The sequence below is a fragment of the Leucoraja erinacea genome, chromosome 36, assembly GCF_028641065.1.
Source record: "Leucoraja erinacea ecotype New England chromosome 36, Leri_hhj_1, whole genome shotgun sequence".
NCBI classification, from domain to species: Eukaryota; Metazoa; Chordata; class Chondrichthyes; order Rajiformes; family Rajidae; genus Leucoraja; species Leucoraja erinaceus.
The window spans coordinates 7978896-7999332 of NC_073412.1; the positions used below are offsets into that span (position 1 = coordinate 7978896).

The 20437-nt window shown below is 49.0% G+C and overlaps 1 protein-coding gene across 4 annotated transcripts in view; it reads right to left on the reverse strand.

Moving 5' to 3' along the window:
- Positions 1-3856: 3856 nt before the first annotated feature.
- LOC129713521 (RNA-binding protein with multiple splicing 2) overlaps positions 3857-20437 on the reverse strand; it is a 92908-nt gene continuing 76327 nt past the window's right edge. For all 4 annotated transcript variants that reach the window (XM_055662601.1, XM_055662602.1, XM_055662603.1 and 1 more), the window contains 2 exons: positions 8505-8574; positions 3857-4834 (listed from right to left, as the gene is read on the reverse strand). In XM_055662601.1, the coding sequence (XP_055518576.1) occupies positions 8512-8574 (63 nt within the window). In that variant the 3' untranslated portion in view covers positions 3857-4834; positions 8505-8511. The remainder of the gene's footprint in view (positions 4835-8504; positions 8575-20437) is intronic.

A 20437-nucleotide genomic window follows, 5' to 3' on the forward strand; every position in this document is an offset into this window, starting at 1 on the left:
GCTGATCTCTCTCCCTCCCAACCCCATTCTCCTGCCTTCTCCCCACAATCCTTCCAACACGTATCAAGAATCTATCTCTTCCTTAGAAATATCCATTGATTAATGGCCTCCACAGATTCACCCCCCTCTGATTAAAGGATTTCCCCCTCATCTCCTTCCTAAAGGAACGTCCTTTAATTCTGAGGCTATGACCTCTGGTTCTGGACTCTCCCACTAGGGGAAACACCAGGCCCAGAGCTGTCAAAACGCCGCACATGCCCAATATTTCTTAATCGGAATCAAACGACGTTCTCTCAGAATTAAAGGAAGTTCTTTTAGGAAGGAGATGAGGAGGAATTTCTTGAGCCAGAGGGTGGTGAATCTGTGGAATTCTTTGCCACAGAAGGCTGTGGAGGCCAAGTCAGTGGATAGATTTAAGGCAGAGATAGATAGATTCTTGATTGGTACGGGTGTCAGGGGTTACGGGGAGAAGCCGGGAGAATGGGGTTAGGAGGGAGAGATAGATCAGCCATGATAAGTTGGCGGGGTAGAATTGATGGGCCGAATGGCCTAATTTTTCTCCTATCACTTGTGATTCCTAGGATGGTAGCACAATGGCAAGTTGGTGCCTAACACCACCTGAGACGCAAGTTCGATCCCGACCTTGGGTGCTGTCTGTACGTTCTCCCTGCAATCACTTAGGGAGATCCTGCAAACTCCTCACAGAAAGCATCAGAGGACGGGCTCTCTGGCTTCCAAAGGCGTGCGGGTCTGTTGGTTCATTGGGTGCCCCAAAATTGCCCCCAATGTGTAGGGAATGGCTGAACAAGCGGCATAACAGAACTAGTGTTCACAGGTAATAGCATGGACTCAATGGGCTGAAGGGCCCGTTTAACTGCTGCATCTCAAATTTATCGGTACAGGGGAAATATTTGGTTAAAATAGTTTGGGAAATTAGTAAAGATGACAAAGATACACTAAAGCACTAAAGTCCTAAAGTGAACAAGAGGGGCAAAGGCTAAAAGATAGTACAAGTTTGTGCTTCCCACCCTCGAAGCTAAATAATTAGAGAATAATAATCAGGCAGGAAAATCTGAGATGAAAGGAAATCTCTTTGACAAGCAGGAACAAGAAGTTTATATGGGGGGGGGGGGGGGGGGGGGACATGCAGATGAAACACTTTGTACGTCTTCAATTTATCTGCCATCTCACAAGATAAATATCCTGAAAACAGTGGAAATGTAATTAAAATGGGAGTTTTCGGAGATGGATGGGGAATGTCCTGGTTTCAACTTCTTTGGACTTTAGAGAGACACAGCGCGGAAACAGGCCCTTCGGCCCATCGAGTCCTTGCCGACCAGTGATCAATCGGTGTACTGGAATTCTCTGCCTCAGAGGGCGGTGGAGGCAGGTTCTCTGGATGCTTTCAAGAGAGAGAGCTAGATAGGGCTCTTAAAGATAGCGGAGTCAGGGGGTAGAGGGAGAAGGCAGGAACGGGGTACTGATTGGGGATGATCAGCCATGATCACGTTGAATGGCGGTGCTGGCTCAAAGGGCCGAATGGCCTACTCCTGCACCTATTGTATATTACACACAATAGGGACAATTTACAGAAGCCAATTAACCTAGCAAGGAATCATAGAAATCTTGCACAGTGGTAGGGGCGACTCGGTGGCGCAGCGGTAGAGCTACTGCCTCACAGCGCCAGAGACCCGGGTTCGATCCCGACTACGGGTGCTGTCTGTGCGGAGTTTGTACGTTCTCCCCGTGACCTGCGTGGGTTTTCACCGAGATCTTCGGTTTCCTCCCACACTCCACAGACGTGCGGGTTTGTAGGTGAATTGGCTTCAGTAAAGATTGCAAATTGGTGTGTGTGTGTGCGTGTGCGTGTGTGTGCGTGTGTGTAGGATAGTGCTGGCATACAGAGATTGCTGGGGAGCACCTGGAGAAAACCCACGCGGGACACGGAGAGAACGGGCAAACTCCTCACAGACAGCACCCGTAGCCGGGATCGAACCCTGGTCTCCGGTGCTGCAAGGCAGCAACTCTACCGCTGCGCCACCGTGCCACACAAGGATAGGAAAGGCCTAGAAGGATAAGGATTAAACAAGCAAATGGGTCAAGGTTAAACAGGACGTTGAGCTGAAGACTCCTCTAAGCACTTTATGACTGAGATATTAGCCTCAACTTTTTGAATGAACCAGATGTCAAATCCCAAATGGCCCACTCCCATCCAAGGGATGTTACAATGCCAAAACACACTCCCGCACAAAGGTTCCAATTGCTAGTTTCTCATTCAAGCTGGAAAGGCTCAGAGAAGATTTACGAGGATGTTGCCAGGACTCGAGAGAGGTTGAGCAGACTGGGACTCTATTCCTTGGAGCACAGGAGGATGAGGCGTGAACTCGCAGAGGTGTACAAAATCAGTAGAGGAATAGATCGGGTAGCCGCCCAGAGTCTCATGCCCAGAGTAAGTGAATCAAAGACCAGAGGACATAGGTTTAAGGCGAGGACAATAGACAATAGGCAATAGGTGCAGGAGTAGGCCATTCGGCCCTTCGAGCCAGCACCGCCATTCAATGCGATCATGGCTGATCATCCACAATCAGTAACTCGTTCCTGCCTTCTCCCCATATCCCCTGACTCCGCTATTTTTAAGAGCCCTATCTAGCTCTCTCTTGCATCCAGAGAACCTGCCTCCACCTGAGAATTCCACAGACTCATCACTCTCCGTGAGAAAAAGGAGAAAAGATTTAATAGGAAGTCAAGGGGTAACATTTTCCACACAGAGGGTGGTGGGTGTATGGAACAAGCTGGCAGAGGAGGTAGTCGAGGCTGGGACTATCCCATCGTTTAAGAAACAGTTGGACAGGTACATAGATAGGACAGGTTCGGAGGGATATGGACCAAGCGCAGGCAAGTGGGACTAGTGTAGCTGGGACATTGTTGGCCGGTGTGGAGAAGTTGGGCCGAAGGGCCCATTTCCACACTGTATCAGTTTTGGTCTCCAAATCTGAGGAAGGACATTATTGCCATAGAGGGAGTGCAGAGACGGTTCACCAGACTGATTCCTGGGATGTCAGGACTGCCTTATGAAGAAAGAATGGATAGACTTGGTTTATACTGTCTAGAATTTAGGAGATTGAGAGGGGATCTTATAGAAAGTTACTCTAGTAGCTAGCACGGGCAGACTTACGGGGACATTATTGTCATAGAGGGAGTGCAGAGACGGTTCACCAGACTGATTCCTGGGATGTCAGGACCTGTGTTCACTCTCACGGCTTAATTCAAAACCTCCGAGATGCCCAGTTTAAACAGGGTACCTAGGCCAAAAATTAAAAGTCAAAGATCGTGATAGAAGGCAGGTACGGGATACGACCTGATCCCAGGATCTCTGTGGCGGTGCAGGCTCGAAGGGCCGAATGGCCTACTACTGCACCTAATTTCTATGTTCTATGTGAATTCTTCGAACACCTACGACTTCCAGGACTCTTTCACGAACTCCTACGAGTCTGTCTATGAATTCCCACGACTATTTCGCTGCCCTCCTTGCGAGTAAAAAGTTGCAATTTCTTTCATCCCGGCCATTTGTATTTTTACACGTGGACATTTTTTCTCGGGCTGGAAAAAAAACCCGCCCCGACTTACCCGATGCCACGAGTACCTACGGCCGGCATAACGAGCCGCCGCGATATATCTACGAACTCCTACGGATCCGCTACGAACATTCTGCGTAGCTTGAATCAAGGGAGAATTTGTGAATTGCCTCTTAAAAGTTGGAACAGGCGAGGCCCTTTAAATGTCCGTTAAAACCACTTCGCCCCCCCCCCCGCCAACCCGGGAACGCCCGTAGAATCACACACACCACCGCTGAAACTATTTAACATCATCTTTTATAATCCAGTTTCACATTCTAGAAGGATCAGCGACTTGCATCACAAAATCTTGCAGTCCTTGTACAAACATTACAACCTCACTCTTAATACCTTCAGTACTGAACAGCAAAAGTAAGCAAAGAACACAATAAATTGCACTTTTAAACTACCAGTATGGGCTATATTCAGCATCTCCAAACGCAACTGAACTAACATTAAGTTATAATACAGATTACAATTTTTTTTTTTTTAAATTGCACAAAAAATCCTTGATGCATAAATATTCTTCATTACACCAGTACAAAAATACTTGTACTCAATATTGTTCAAAATACTTTTAACAAGAACAGCTGATATTTGGCAAGGTGGTTTCTCCGGTGGAAGCACACTACCTGGTCAGGGCAATTAAAATGGAGGCTGTGAGAACTTCAAATATGGAGGTGACATCTCCCCCTCCCCTCCCTCTCCCTCTCCCCCCCTTTCCAAAGGGAATGGTGTCAAGAGCATCGCACGTCGGGAGATTAATTGATCTCCTGTGAACCTTCCTCAGACGTTGGACAATGCTGATCTACGGGGACTTGGAGGAACAGAGAGGGAAGAGGCGAGGGGGCACAGGGTAAAATGGCCGACACATCTACAGAAAAGAAAGACACATCTCACAAGACGAGACTAACATCCCATGCTGGTCTTTGGAATCCAGTTCCTTCGATGTCAACCGTTAACTTTTGAAAGCTTCACAGCGGTGGTGCCATCTTAAAAGAGCCGGTGCATGGATCAACTGCACTGCCAGGTTACAAGGCCTCCCACTCCAAAGTTCACCAAAAAAGTTCTTAATCCACAGGCCAGTGACTGCTCCATCGCAGAGGAAATGAAGCAGCTGTTCCATATTTCCTTCAAACAACAACCCCACAAAAACTAAATCCAGTCCATCCTTGCGAATCACTCCATGGAGAAACTTTTAGTCGGCGAATTGGGGAAGTCTGGGGGGGGGAAGAAACATCGAAGACATAGTTAGCCATCTTGAATATTTGGCCACCCAAGGTGCATTCAAGATTTGAAAAAAAGTAACGAGCGAGATTTTAACTTTGGCGCAGCTGAGAAAGATGGCGGCACCTCAAGGCAGCGGCCTCTGCCGTCCGTCTGTCTTTTAAAAACATTTTTGTCCTGGTGAGTGTATAGTTTGGTTGTAGTTTATATATTGTGTTTAACTGTGTATACATGGGGGGACAGGGAGGGGGGGAAACGTTTAAATCTCTTCCCCGTACGGGGACCCCACCTTTTCCCTGTCAGGTCTCCATTGTCGTTGGGGCCTAGCACCGTGGAGCGGCCTCCAGCCGGAATGACCTGGGAGCTCCAGTCCCGGAGCCTGCGGACTCACCATCGTGGAGATGGCCGGCTTCAGAGCGTGGAGAGCTGTGGTGGCGCGCGGCTGCAAACTGACTTTGGAGCTTCGGAGGCCCCAGCCGCAGGCCCGGTGGAATCGGGAGCTCGCGGGTCCCTAGTGGGAGACCGCTTTTCTGAGCTCCCGCAACGGCAATGTTGCGATCAGCCATGATCACATTGAATGGTGGTGCTGGCTCGAAGGGGCAAATGGCCCACTCCTGCACCTATTGTCTATTGGCAACTTCTCGGGCCCGAATCGCGGGGTTAAAAACGAACCGGAGTGGGGCCTTACATCGCCCAGCGCGGCCTTAACGGCCGCAGTACTTGCCATCGCCCGCCAGGTGCTTTATCATCGGGAGAAGAATGGAAAACAGGGGAGGAAAACATGACTTTTCCTTCCATCACAGTGAGGACGAGATTCACTGTGATGGATGTTTGTGTAAATTGTGTTAATTGTGTGTCTTGGTTTTTTTTTCTTGTTGCATGACTGCAGAAACCAAATTCCGTTTAAAATTCATTTAGACATAGACATAGACATAGAAAGTAGGTGCAGGTGTAGGCCATTCGGCCCTTCGAGCCTGCACCGCCATTCAATATGATCATGGCTGATCATCCAACTCAGTATCCCGTACCTGCCTTCTCTCCATACCCCCTGATCCCCTTAGCCACAAGAGCCACATCTAACTCCCTCATAAATATAGCCAATGAACTGGCCTCAACTACCCTCTGTGGCAGAGAGTTCCAGAGATTCACCACTCTCTCTCTGAAAAAAGTTCTTCTCATCTCGTTTTAAAGGATTTCGTTCTCCCTACGACCAGAGGTCCCAGAGTAAACACACACTGGTCAATAGACTACTGTCTACTGTCTATTGGACTGCGTGGGTTTTCTCTGGGTGCTCCGGTTTCCTCCCACACCCCAAAGACATACAGGCTTGTAGGTTAATTGGCTTCGGTGAAATTGTAAATCGTCCCTAGTGTGTGTGGGGGACTAAAAATGGTCTAAATGTAATAAGGAACTGCAGATGCTGGCTTCTACCAAAGATGGACACAAAACGCTGGTGCAACTCAGCGGGTTCAGGCAGCATCTCTGGAGAACATAGATAGGTGCCGTTATGGGCCGAGAACACAGGAAGCATTAAGAGGGTCAGAAGGGATGATAATTCCTCCTTTAAATTGCATCACTTCAAAGGAATGTGTCAACGAATGACTGCAGAAGGGAGTGGTGGCTGGAAACATGAAGAGGCGTTTGGAGAGAAAGTTGTGAACATGCCAGCTGGCTTTACACCATTCCATGATGTATCGAGCTCATCGTTCAAATTAGTGACCACTTCTAGTCCGAGCATCGCCCTCTTCCCCCCCCCCCAAGATATTTGCGTGTAAAATCAGGTATGAAATAGATCGGGTAGAGTCTCTTGCCCAGAGCAGGTGATTCGAGGACCAGAGGACATAGGTTTAAGGTGAAGGGGAAAAGGAATCTGAGGGGTAACCTTTTCACACAGAGAGTGGTGGGTGTATGGAACAAGCTGCCAGAGGAGGTAGTTGAGGCTGGGACTATCCCAACGTTTAAGAAACAGTTGGGCAGGTACATGGACAGGACGGGTTTGGAGGGATACGGGCTAAACGCGGGCAGGTGGGACTAGTGTAGCTGGGACATGCTGGCTGGTGTGTGGGCAAGTTGGGCCGAAGCTGTATCACTCTGTAGGTCAGCAGCACCAGATGATGGCATCGGGCAAAGTCAATACAGGGCAGTACCACTGCGCAGCGGGTAGAGACATCAGAGACACGGGTTCGATCCTGACCTCGGGTGCCATGTAGGAAGTTTGCAAGTTCTTCCCGTAACCGCTTGGGTTTCCTCATGGTGCGCGATGACATAGGCAGTGACGCGCGGCCACGCGCGATGTCGCAGATTTTGTGATGTACAAAATCTCCGCGCGCCATCTATGTGACACGCAAATGACAGCCAAGTGGGACAGCCCATTAGACCCCAGCGGTATGCATTCGGTTTCTCCAATTTCAAGTTACTTGGGAGCGCCAGTGGATGTGATGTATCTGGACTGTCAAAAAGCCTTTGACAAGATCCCACACAAGAGATTAGTGTGCAAAATTAGAACCCATGGCATTGGGGATAAGATGTTGACATGGATAGAGAATGGTTGGCCGACAGGAAGCAAAGAGTCGGAATTAGCGGGTCCTTTTCAGAATGGCAGGCAGTGACTAGTGGGATGCCGCAAGGCTCGGTGCTGGGACCCCAGTTGTTTACAATATATATTAACGATTTAGACGAGGGACATCTACGAGTTTGCGGATGGCACAAAGCTGGGTGGCAGTGTGAGCTGCCCGGAGGATGCTATGACTTGGATTTGTTGGGCAAATGCAGTATAATGTGGATAAATGTTAGGTTATCCACTTTGGTGGCAAGAACAGGAAGGCAGATTATTGCCCGAATGGTGTCAGATTAGGAGAAGGGGAGGTGCAACGAGACCTGGGTGTCCTTGTACATCAGTCACTGAAAGTAAGCATGCAGGTGCAGCAGACAGTGAAAAAAGATAATGGCATGTTGGCCTTCATTGCAAGAGAATTTGAGTTTAGGAGCAAGGATGTCCTACTGCTGTTGTACAGGGCCCTGGTGAAACCGCACCTGGAGTATTGTGTGCAATTTTGGTCTCCTAACTCGAGGAAGGACATTATTGCTATTGAGTGCAGCGTAGGTTCACCAGGTTAATTCCGGGGATGGCGGGACTGACCTATGATGAAAGAATGGGTCGACTGGGCTTGTATTCACTGGAATTTAGGATGAGAAGGGATCTTATATATAAAAATTCTTAAGCGGATAGGACAGGGTAGATGCAGGAAACATGTTCCCGATGTTGGGGGAGTCCAGAACCAGAACAGTTTAAGAATAAGGGGTCGGCCATTTAGAATTGAGATGAGGAAAAACCTTTTCACCCAGAGTTGTGAATCTGTGGAATTCTCTGCCACAGAAGGCAGTGGAGGCCAATTCATTGGATGTATTCAAGAGAGAGTTAGATTTAGCTTTTAGAGCTAACGGAATCAAGGGATATTGGGGAGAAAGCAGGAATTAGATCAGTCATAATCATATTGAATGGCGGTGTTGGCTCGAAGGGTCGAATGGCCTATCCTGCACCTATTTTCTATGTTTCTAAAACACCAGGGTGAGATGTAGTCCAGGAGCAAGTGGAAGCAGCAGAAGGGTACAAGCATGCATGACAAGCACCATCAGGATACACCCAGCTATGGGGATACTCACTATATACTTAGCAAAACTGACGAGACTTCCATCCTTGTGGTGAAGCTTCAGAAGGAGGATACCAGCGCATCTGAAACACAAAAATCAAAAAATCCACTGTAGTTACAGAACTACCAACTTTGGGACGTTTGCTCTGAGCAGCAAGATTCTAATTCTGAAGCATTGGGTGACGTTTCGGGTCGAGACCTTTCTTTCAGACTGAAGAAGACTCTCGACCCGAAACATCATCCTTTCCTTCTCTCCAGAGATGCTGCCGGTCCCGCTGAGTTGCTCCTGCATTTTGTGTCCATCTTCAATTTAAACCAGCATCTGCAGTTCCTTCCCACAGATTAATTAGGCCTGCAGCTTGCTACTTTTCATTCACCCAATTATTTTGCGACCTCGCACCACCCGGCGTGGCTTTAATGGCTGCAGGACAATCGCCATCGCCAGCCGGGGGCTATGACTTTTTCTGCCATTTCTGGGGGGGGGGGTGGGGGAGTGCCAGTTTTATTTGGCCTTCCATCACAGCTATGTGATGGATGTTAATGTTAAATGTATTTATTGTTGTGTCTGGGGTCTATTTGTATGTAATGTATGGCTGCAGAAACGGCATTTCGTTTGGACCTCCAGGGGTCCAAATGACAATTAAATTGACTCTGACTCTGACTCTCTGACTCTGATTTTTGAATAGGGGCATTACATCTGCAGTTTTTCCAATTGCTCGCACAACTCAAGAAACGGGAACATTTTAGAAAATCACCATGAATATCATAAACTGGGTAAAATATCATAAACTGGGCGTTCAAATGACGCCAATCACTACCGGCCTGTTGCGTAAATGATGGCCAAGTGCGACAGACCCTTAACTCGTTACACATGACAATAGACTAAACTCGTGCAATCTCCAATATATCAAAGGGTTGCTCCACTTGCTACACTCTGATCATCTCTTCCATCTCGATGAGCTAGTCCCCATCTTAAGCAACTTGCATGGGGTGAAGCTAAGAGCGTTCACGTCGGGGCCCTGTTTCCACCAATCTTCCCACTGCCATGCACAGGACAGACACCATTGTATGCAGATGCCGAGAAGTGTGTTCAACTCTGGCTGACCTATTTCTAATCCTGTGTGTGGAATTGATAAGAAGAAGCTACTTGTATGGAACTGTGTGAGATAAAACACTTCAATGGTCAATAGGTATCGGGGAGGAGGGGGGGAGGGGGGAGGGGGGAGTTATGTCATTACCCAAAATTGGAGACTCCAATGTTCATTCCGTTATGCCCCCGTCCCACTTAGGAAACCTGAACAGAAGCCTCTGCGCCCCACCCAAGGTTTCCGTACGGTTCCCGGAGGTTGCAGGTGGTTGCCGGAGGTTGCAGGTTGGAAGCAGGTAGGGAGACCGACAAAAACCTCCGGGAACCCCACGGAAACCTTGGGTGGGGCGCAAAGTCTCCAGAGGTTTCCGTTCAGGTTTTCTAAGTGGGACTGGGGCGTTAGGTTGTAAGGACCAAGTGCAAGTGTTCGGCGAAATGATCGCCGAGTCTGCGCTTGGCCTCGGTAAAATACAGAAGGCTACACCGGGAACAGGTGAGGTTGGAGGAGGTGTACGTCAACATCGGTCTCATCTGGAAGCACTGCTGGGGCCGCAAGATGGAGGTAGTTGAGGGACAGGTGTTACATCTCCCCCCGCTGCAGGGGAAGGTACTTGGGGAGAGGATGGACAAAGGACAAAGGACATTTATTGTCACATACACCAACTGGTGCAGTGAAAGTTGAGTTGCCATTGCAGCACACAAATAAGATAAACACAACATTATAGAATTTAACATTAAACATAAAAAACATCCCCCCCACACAGCAGGATCAACGTTTCCCCACTGTGAGGGAAGGCAGCAAAGTTCAGTCCACTTCCTCCATGTTCACCGGTGTTCAGGCCTATTGAGGCCTCCACAGTCACCGCAATTTCAGGCCCTCTCGCCAGGATGATGGAACTCTGACGTCGGAAGAACACTCTCAGCGGCTTGGAGTTCCGAATCGGCCGCTTCCTACCAGCGCGCGGCTCCCGAAGGCCACAGGCGGTGTTCTAACACTGGTCGACCTGGGCTAAAGATGCCAGGCTCCGCGGTGTTTAAAGCCAACGCTGCCCGCGGCTGGAATCTCCGCAGCCCACAATGTTGAAGTCGGCAGGCCCAGCACTCTGCAGCTCCACACGGTGGCCCGGGTAAGGCATCGTCCCCTCAGCGATAGTACCTCTAAATGAACTGGCCTTGCCAGCGTTATCCAAACCCCATGAACAATGAAAACCTCAAATTAAAGTTGCCCCACACGAGATTTAAAATGGCCGACCCAACGCCAACATGTCACTGTTTCATCTCAGGCCAAGTCGCAGTTGGAAAACCCAACGTTTAAGCCACCACCAGATATAACTTCAGGAAGTTTGACCATGTGTCAGGGACAGACTGGGCACAAGAAATGATGCAGTCAAAATAAAAACTCCCATAGTTTGAAAAACAAGCCATGGACCTTTTGTATTAGAAACCAAGGCTGAGAGGACACTAGGTATATAGAATTAGAGGTCTAAATAGAGTAGGCATAGTCAAAATTTAGAGACAAGGAACTGCAGATGCTGGTTAATACACAAAAGGACAAAGTGCTGGAGGAGCTCAACAACCTGCCTGGTCTCACTACACTGGGATGTAGCGATGATAACGGAATCAGGCCACTGGCAGCTGTTAGTTGGGTGAGAACGAGAAGCTGGTGCGATTGGGGCGGGGGAGGGGTAGAACGGACGAAGGGTCTCGACCCGAAACGTCACCCATTCCTTCTCTCCAGAGACGCTGCCTGTCCTGCTGAGCCACTCCAGCTTTTTGTGTCTAGCTTCGGTTTAAACCAGCATCTGCAGTTCCCTCCTACACGAGATTCTCCCTCTTCCTTTCCCGAAATTCTTTCATGGTACTTGGTTGAGTTTAGCAGCTGGGCAAGCGGGAACTCTCATCTTACTTTCAATTCCCCCCCCCTCCCCTCCCCCTCCTCTCCTGTTTTTATGGAGCTCAGGTGCAAATGATCACCCCCCCCCCCCCCCCCCCCCCAAGAGCTCAAACTGATTATGGGACACTCCAACAGCTCCGCAGAGGTTGCAGACACCACATTTCACCCAGCCCGCTCAGCCAAACTTTTACACTCCAAGCTCCGCAGAGGTTGAGACACAGTTTTCACAGTCGAAACTTGCAAGTGAGATGCTTTCCCCACAAATGGTACAACCCTCGAGAGAGAGAATGAATAGGAAGGAACTGCAGATGCTGGTTTAAATCGAAGCAAGAGACACAAGTGCTGGAGTAACTCAGCGGGACAGGCGGCATCTCCGGAGAGAAGGAACGGGCGATGTCTCGGGTCGAGAAGGGTCTCGACCCGAAACGTCACCCATCCCCTTCTCTCTAGAGATGCTGCCTGTCCCGCTAAGTTACTCCAGCATTTTGTGTCTATCTTCAACCTCAACCTCCCCATATCCCTTGATTCCGTTAGCCCCAAGAGCTAAATCTAACACTCTTGAAAACATCCAGTGAATTGGCCTCCACTGCCTGCTGCGGCAGAGAATTCCACAGATTCACCACTCTATCTTTCCCTCACAACCCTATAATCCCAACACCGTACTAATCAAAAACCTATCAAACCTCTGCCTTCAACATAAGTGATAGTCTTGCCATATTCGGGCAGATATTGTGGGTCAAAAAAAAGAAGAGTCTCGACCCGAAATATCATCCATTCCTTCTCTCCAGAGATGCTGCCGGTCCCACTGAGTTACTCCTGCATTTTGTGTCTATCTTCAAATGACGCCACGCGCTCCAGACGGCTGTGCGGGCGCATGATGACGCACGCGACCGTCACTGAAATCGTGTCGCGGAAATGTCGGCCCAAGTGGGACAGGCCCTTAAGAGACCAGCAGTTAAAAAGATACAGTTGAATACAGGCAGTATGGTGGGCACAGTGGCGCAGCGGTAGAGTTGCTGCCTTTCAGCGCTTACAGCGCCAGAGACCCGAGTTCGATCCCGACTACGGGTGCTGTCTCTACGGAGTTTGTACGTTCTCCCAAAGCTAGAATTTCATTGTCCTATCTGGGACACATGACAATAAACTCTCTTGAATCTCGACCCGCGTGGGTTTTCTCCGAGATCTTTGGTTTCCTCCCACACTCCAAAGGCGTGCAGGTTTGTAGGTTCATTGGTTTGGTAATTGGCTCACGGCCTTTGCGGATCCACCCTCATTCCCACTCCCAGAGCGGGGCCAAGAACATTGAAGATAAGACACAAAATGCAGGAGTAACTCAGCGGGACCGGCAGCATCTCTGGAATGTAAATTGTCCCTAGTTTGTGTAGGATAGTGTTAACGTGTGGGGATCGCTGGTCGGCACGGACTCGGTGGGGCCGAAGGGCCTGTTTCCGCGCTGTGTCTCTAAACTAAACTAAAATGGGATTAGCATTACTGGGCAAAACAGCATGGACAAGTTTGGGTCAAGAGTCTATTTCTCTGCTATACAACTATAGCTTTATGGTTAAATGACTAATGCATCCAGCCAAACATTAATCAGATCCTTTTAGAATTACTTTTCAGGCAAAGCCTACAAGTTATTTGAAATATTTGAAAGCACAGTGGGTTCCAGTTCTGGATCAATTATTAATTTTGATTATTAATCTGAAATTTCAAAGTTTAATCCAGCTTAAATAAACAGCGTGGAAACAGGACCTTCAACTCATTGACCAGTGACTAGAGAGTGGTGAATCTGTGGAATTCTCTGCCTCAGAGGGCGGTGGAGGCCGGTTCTCTGGATACTTTCAAGAGAGAGCTGTATAGGGCTCTTAAAGATAGCGGAGTCAGGGGATATGGAGAGAAGGCAGGAACGGGGTACTGGTTGGGGATGATCAGCCATGATCACATTGACTGGCGGTGCTGGCTCGAAGGTCCGAATAAGGCCTACTCCTGCACCTATTGTCTGTTGCACACTTTCCAATTACAGAAGCCAGTGAACCTTGGAATGTGGGAAGAAACCAGAGCACCCGGAGAAAGCCAACACAGTCCCGGGGAGAGCACACAAACTCCGCACAGACAGCACCCGAGGTCAGGATCGAACCCAGGTCTCTGAAGCTGCTAGACAGCGACTCTACTGCTGTGCCACCCATTAGGACGGGGCTGAAGCCCAAAATATAATGCCTGAACTGTTTTTTTGCCAATAGTTATTGGTTTGCCAGTAATTAAATTACTTTTATTCCATTTCACAGTCACTAAACCAAGTGGTATTGTAACTATGTACTTTTCAGAGGCGATCTTGTTACTTGTAGGCTTACATGTATGTAATTTTATATTAAAATGTAGCTTACTGTTTGGTCCATTAACTCACAGGCACTTTGATTACTTTCCATTCTACCATAGAGATATGAAGTCTATAATAGACTTTATTTGTATTTCTATGATTCTACAGACCTTGGCTGGGAACCTGGGGCTCACCAAAATTGTTCTCAATTGGGCCCCGCACCTCCTAAGGCCGGATCTGCGGGGCAACGCTCCCGCCCCTCCAGTCACTGTGCTTCACGCACACAGCTCCATCCCCTCTCTCTCCCCAGGGAGCCACAGTGGTCAATACAGGGAGGGCCGGGCCACTGATATTAGCCAGTGCCTTCCCACCATTGACCTCACCGCAGGTCACTGCCGCCCAAAGTGGATGGAGTTGGTCAATAAAACGCTCACTGAACAGCAGGGGACTTTATTGCCATCCTTTCCTCAGATGAGGCATTGGGAATGTCTTGCACATAGTTTAGAGATACAGAGCAGAACAGGCCCTTCGGCCCACCGAGTCCGCACTGACCAGCGATCCCCGCACACTCACACAAGGGACAATGTTTACACTCACAACAAACCTGTACGTCTTTGTAGAGTGTGGGAGGAAACCAGAGATCTTGGAGGAAACCCACACAGGTCGCGGGGAGAACGTACAAACTCTGTACAGACAGCACCCATAGTCAGGATTGAACCCGGGTCTCTGGCGCTGTGAGGCAGCAACTCTACCGCTGTGCCACTGTGCCGCATCTTATGCTTAAAAAGCATTGCAAAGGCACAGCATACTTAAGACCAATGAAGAGGATTACATGCCCAGCCGAGGAAGATGAGGCGTGGAGGTTTAAGTCGGACTTCAAGCAAATAATTGGAGGAATTTTTAGCCAGAGATGGTGAATCTGGAATTCATGGCTGTGGAGGCCAAGTCACTTGGTATTTTTAAGGCAAAGATTGACAGACACTTGATATGCAAGGGTCCTCCGTGGATTGTCACCTTGTCGTGGCGGAGAAGCTTGCATGGTCCTGAGATCTTAAAAAGCCTTGCAAAGCGATGCATGTCTGGAGCTACACTCCTGCCGAGTAGATGAGCAAGTCCAAATAATTGGCGGTTTTAGGGTGAATCGAGGGGTGGAGGCCAAGTCACTTGGTCTCTTTAAAAGAGATTGCCACACTCCATACCAAGACCTCAACGGTTGGAACAGGCGTGGTGGAGAAGATGGCTGGTCCTGAGATCCTGAGCGATGCCGTCTGGGGCTATGCTCCTGTTTGGATCACCCATGGTGGTAGGGTCGAGGGGGAGGTCTGGTCTCTGACAAAGAGCCAATCCAACCAAGACCTCAACGGTGGAACAGGCGGAGGACGATGGCTGACCTTAGTGGAGCGTCACAGCGGCTGGGAAGGCGGATGAAGGCTGTGGCAGAAAAGGGTCTCCGGTCGTCTTGGACTCCATGCCACTGGATCCTGACCCAGATCTGTCAAGGACCGTGGGGTGGCTGTCTGTGCACCAGTCTCCCAACGTTAAACAAAGTCACGCACAGGCGTCCTCCATATAGGGAATAGCCCCCTGGAGACACCCATGGTCAGCCACGACCGAAGGGAGCCCAAGAAAAGGTGTCAGAGATTATGGAGAGAAGGCAGAACAATGGGATTGAGGGGGAAAGATAGACCAGCCATGATTGAATAGCAGAGTAGACTCAATGGGCCGAATGGCCTAATATTGTACGAATGACTTTTGAACTTACAATGAACAATGCAGTCTCAATGGCATGAAGCAGCTGGAAGCTAGTTAGCAACTCTTATTATTGTTATCAAATTCCTCTACAACCCCCCCCCCCCCCCCCCCCCTCTCACTCCCCCCACCCCAGGAGAAAATTGACACCAAACCCAAACCTCAAGGGAGCTAATCACGGCCGGTAGATTAGGCGAGATTTTTCAAATCAAAACCAGCTGATTTTGAACAAATGAAGGAACTCCTAATCAACGACCTCTCGTGCCGAGGAGCCCAAGGTTCTTGCGGCAAGTTGGGAAAAAGTTGGGGCCTACCACCAACCTCCGGGTCCCAGAGCAGTTACCGGATTGAGACGGGGACAGAACACGATAGCTTACCAAATAAAGTTGCGATCCATTCGTCCCATCAAGTCTACTCCGCCATTCAATCATGGGTCATCTATCATTCCCTCAATCCCATTCTCCCGCCTCCCCCGCCCCCCATATACCCCGACACCCGCACTAATCAAGAATCAATCCATCTCGGACTTTAAAATATCCATTGATTTGACCTCCAGCCTTGACCTAGACATGTGGACTCAGTGGGCCCAAGGGCCTGAATTTCCCCACTGAATCTCAAAAGTCAAAATCTTGGGTCAAAAGGAATTCCCTACAGAATGCCCGAACTGAAAAGGGTTTGATTTTAGTTTAGATGGAACTTATAAACTAAATGGCAGGAGATGCAACACCCGTTCCTTTACCTCCCCACCCTCCTCGACTCCATCCAAGGACCCAAGCCGTCTTTCCAGGCGAGGCAGAGGTTCACCTGCACCTCCTCCAACCTCATCTACTGCATCCGCTGTTCCAGGTGTCGATTTCGCAGGCTCGGCGATCGTTTGGCTGAGCACCTCCGCTCAGTCCGTCTTAGAAACATAGAAATTAGGTGCAGGAGTAGGCCATTCGGCCCTTCGAGCCTGCACCGCCATTCAATATGATCATGGCTGATCATCCAACTCAGTATCCTGTACCTGCCTTCTCTCCATACCCTCTGATCCCCTTAGCCACAAGGGCCACATCTAACTCCCTCTTAAATATAGCCAATGAACTGTGCCTCGACTACCCTCTGCGGCAGAGAGTTCCAGAGATTCACCGCTCCCTGTGTGAAAAAAGTTCTTCTCATCTCGGTTTTAAAGGATTTCCCCCTTATCCTTAAGCTGTGACCACTTGTCCTGGACTTCCCCAACATCGGGAGCAATCTTCCTGCATCTAGCCTGTCCAACCCCTTAAGAATTTTGTAAGTCTTAACCTACCTGATCTCCCGGTGGCTGAGCACTTCAACTCCCCCTCCCATTCCCAACCTGACCTTTCTGTCCTGGGCCTCCTCCATGGCCAGAGTGAGTCCCACCGCAAATTGGAGGACCTTATTTCGCTTGGGTAGTTTACACCCCAGCGGTATGAACATTGACTTCTCTAACTTCAGATAGCCCTCTCTTCATTCCCCCCCCCCCCCCCCCTCCCCCTTCCATTCTCCCACTAGCCCTACCGTCTCCGCCTACATTCTTTCTCTGTCCCACCCCCCTCCCCCGACATCAGTCTGAAGAAGGGTCTCGACCTGAAACATCGCCAATTCCTTCTCTCCATAGATGCTGCCTCACCCGCTGAGTTTCTCCAGCATTTTGTGTCGACTTGTAAAAACATGTTATGCAGGAGAATGCCACTACTCTAGATTCAAGTGCTGGATTAAATCCTGGCAAGGGTAAATAAGTTGAAACGTGGTATTTAGCTTTAAAAAAAAAACTTGATAAAGGCAGCTCCCAGAATTCTATACAGTGTTTCAATTCATCAAGCAATGATCCGGCTAACAAGACTAGATTTTCAATAGTACTTGTCTGGCAGTGATTAGATTCTTGGTCTTAAAAGACAAGCATTCCATTGTCTATTCTCCAATCATTTCCTTTCTTATTCCACACATAAAACTGTCCAACTTTCTTCATGAGCATCTTAAAGCTTGGGGGGGGGGGGGGGGTTGGCAAGATGTGGCCCCACAGTTTTGGCCACTTTGACATCTAAAGGTAACTGGAGCTATTCCCTGCACCACACACACACACATACACACACACACACACACTTTAACACAACAGCAGATGTAACTTTAATGTGTAGGCAAAAATGCTGAACAGCAGATGCAGGTTTGGAGAAATGTTACGAAGTTGAAATGAAATGCTGGAGTAATTCAGCGGGATAGGCAGCATCAGTTAGAAATGATACGGGCGAAGTTTCGGGTCGAGGCCCTTGTTCAGACTGATCAATAACTTTAACGGCTGCCATGGTGCCGCAGCGGTAGAGTTGCTACCATACAACGCTCGCAGCGTTGGAGATCCGGGTTCGATCACGATTGCCGGCGCTGTCTGTACGGAGTTTGCACGTTCTCCCCGTGACCTGCGTGGGTTTTCGCCGAGATCTTCGGTTTCCTCCCACACTCCAAAGACGTACAGGTATGTAGGTTAATTGGTTTGTTGTATGTGTAAATTGGCCCAAGTGTGTGTGTGTAGGGTGTTTTTCAAGAGGTGCTCGTGAGGCTGTTTGCTGAGAATGTCCTTCAACATGGGAAACTTAGAATTATGTTGAATAAGAAACAATACTCAAAGATTGGGAAATGTTTGAAGGATGCAAATCTTTCCCACTTCTGCTGCAAATGCATAGGTCTCTCGTATGTGGACCACTCACTTTGAACCCTAGTAAAGAGCTCTGATCAATCTTCCAAATCCCAAGGTAACTCCTTCAAGAATTTCAGTTCCTTCTTGCAAAGGCTTCTCCAAACTAAACTGAGAAGCAAAGATCGTTCTCTCATTGAAGGATGATTACAACATTCTGATCGCCTTCAATCTTTCGGCAGTAAAGAGGAAGCACCAGGCCCACATTTTGCTGGTCGGCACAGACTCAGTTGGACGAAGGGCTTGTTTCCACACTATCTCTAAACTAAACCACCATCATTGGCATCCAGGCATCGATGTACAAAAAAAAAAAAAAAAAACAAAAAAAAAAAATCACTCCGCACATCTCCTTTAAACTTTGCCCCTTTCATCTTAAAGCTAGGATCGCTGGTCAGTGCGGACTCAGTGGGCCGAAGGGCCTGTTTCCACACTGTATCTCTAAACTAAGCCCTCAATACAAAATTGCTGGAGATACTCAGCAAGTGCGGCAGCATCTATGGAGCGAAGGAAATAGGCAACGTTTCGGGTCGAAACCCTTCTTCAGACCGAACTGGAAACTGGGCGTCCGTCTGCCCTTTCTATCTATCTATCCCTATCTACCCTTTATACACCTCTTCATTTTGAGTACTCCTGCAAACTCCAGCATTCAGATCCATATCATCTAGGTCTGTCCAGCCTAGAGCTGCAGCATTCGTTCATGCATGACTTAGGGAGAAGAATGCGTTACTGCCCATCGCATCCATGTGCTATGCAGCCCATCACCAAAGCAAGCACCTACCTCTGCTTCCCTGCATCTCTGCAGTGGCATCAGTCAGCAGTCAAAGGACCTGGGGGAGTGCAGTGTGCACCCGCGTGCATTAGTTTGGCGCAGAACCTTCGGGAAAATGGTTCCCTCAATAAAAAAAAAATCAGAACTTTCTTGCCGTTTGCAAAGATCTTTTTCCGATCGATGCCCAGGAATTTCACCTGCATTTAAATTCACCTGGGGGCGGCACAGCTGTAGAGTTGCTGCCTTACAGTACCAGAGACCCAGGTTCGATCCGACTACCGATGCTGCCTGTACGGAGTTTGCACGTTCTTCCCCCTGACCGCGTGGGTTTTCTCCGGGTGCTCCGGTTTCCTCCCACACTCCAAAGACGGACAGGTTTGTAGGTTAATAAGCTTCTGTAAATAGCAAGTTGTCTCTAGTGTGTGCAGGACAGCGCTTGTATACGTGGACCGCTGGTCAGCGCGGACTCGGCGCTTATATACGGGGACCGCTGGTCAGCGCGGACTCGGTGGGCCGAAGGGGCAGAGCTTCCACACTGTATCTCTAATGTCTAATGTGCATGGGATCCCCTAAAGAAAAAACATTGCATCGTTCACAAGCAAAAAAAAAAAAAAAAGCAAAAAAAAAAAAAAAAAAAAAAAAAAAACGAAGGGCCTGTCCCACTTAGGCGATTTTTTAGGCGACTACAGGCGACTACGCTGTCACCACATGGTCGCCGGGGTGTCGCCTGTAGGGTCGCGAGTCGTCTCCTCAGTCGTCCAAAGAGACGCAGCGTCTTTCTGGTCGCCGCTGGATTTTCAACGTGTTCAACGTTTCAACGACAGTGGGTTTGACGCCAATGAGCGCAACTCGACTTCTCCCGACGCAGGTTTTCGCCGGCGCCGACTTCGGTGAATTCCATTGGCGACTACCTACGCCAATCGGTAGCGGCGACTGAATTGTCTTCAGTGGTCACGGACAGGGTGGTAGCTTGTCGCGGGCGGACGTGGGTCGACTTCGGTTGTTGCCTATGCGGTTGTAGGTGGACGTCCTAATGGCTTGGCGGTTGTCGTTGGCTTGAGGTCGACTAGGCAGTAGGGCTTGTCGTAGACATTGTCGTGGGGGGGGGGGGGGGGTGTGGGGGTCCAGTCCCCGTTTTTTCGGTGACCTGCTACGACTGTGGCAGTCGCCTAAACAAAAACAATCTCCTAAGTGGGACAGGCCCTTATGACAGTTTTATTAAATTCATAAAAGAAAATCTAGATTTTACTTACTGAATTCCTTTAATAATCCATTCTTGCTTGAAGGAAATCCTGCATAACCACAGGCTTTGACCCCTGAAAATAAGCCGTGTCCAGCTCATTCTAGACTAGTGACAGCACCTTGCATTGTTTCCCCCTCCCATTCAAACCCCTCCAGTCAACCCCCTCCACCCCCCCCCCCCCCCCCAGATCCAAAG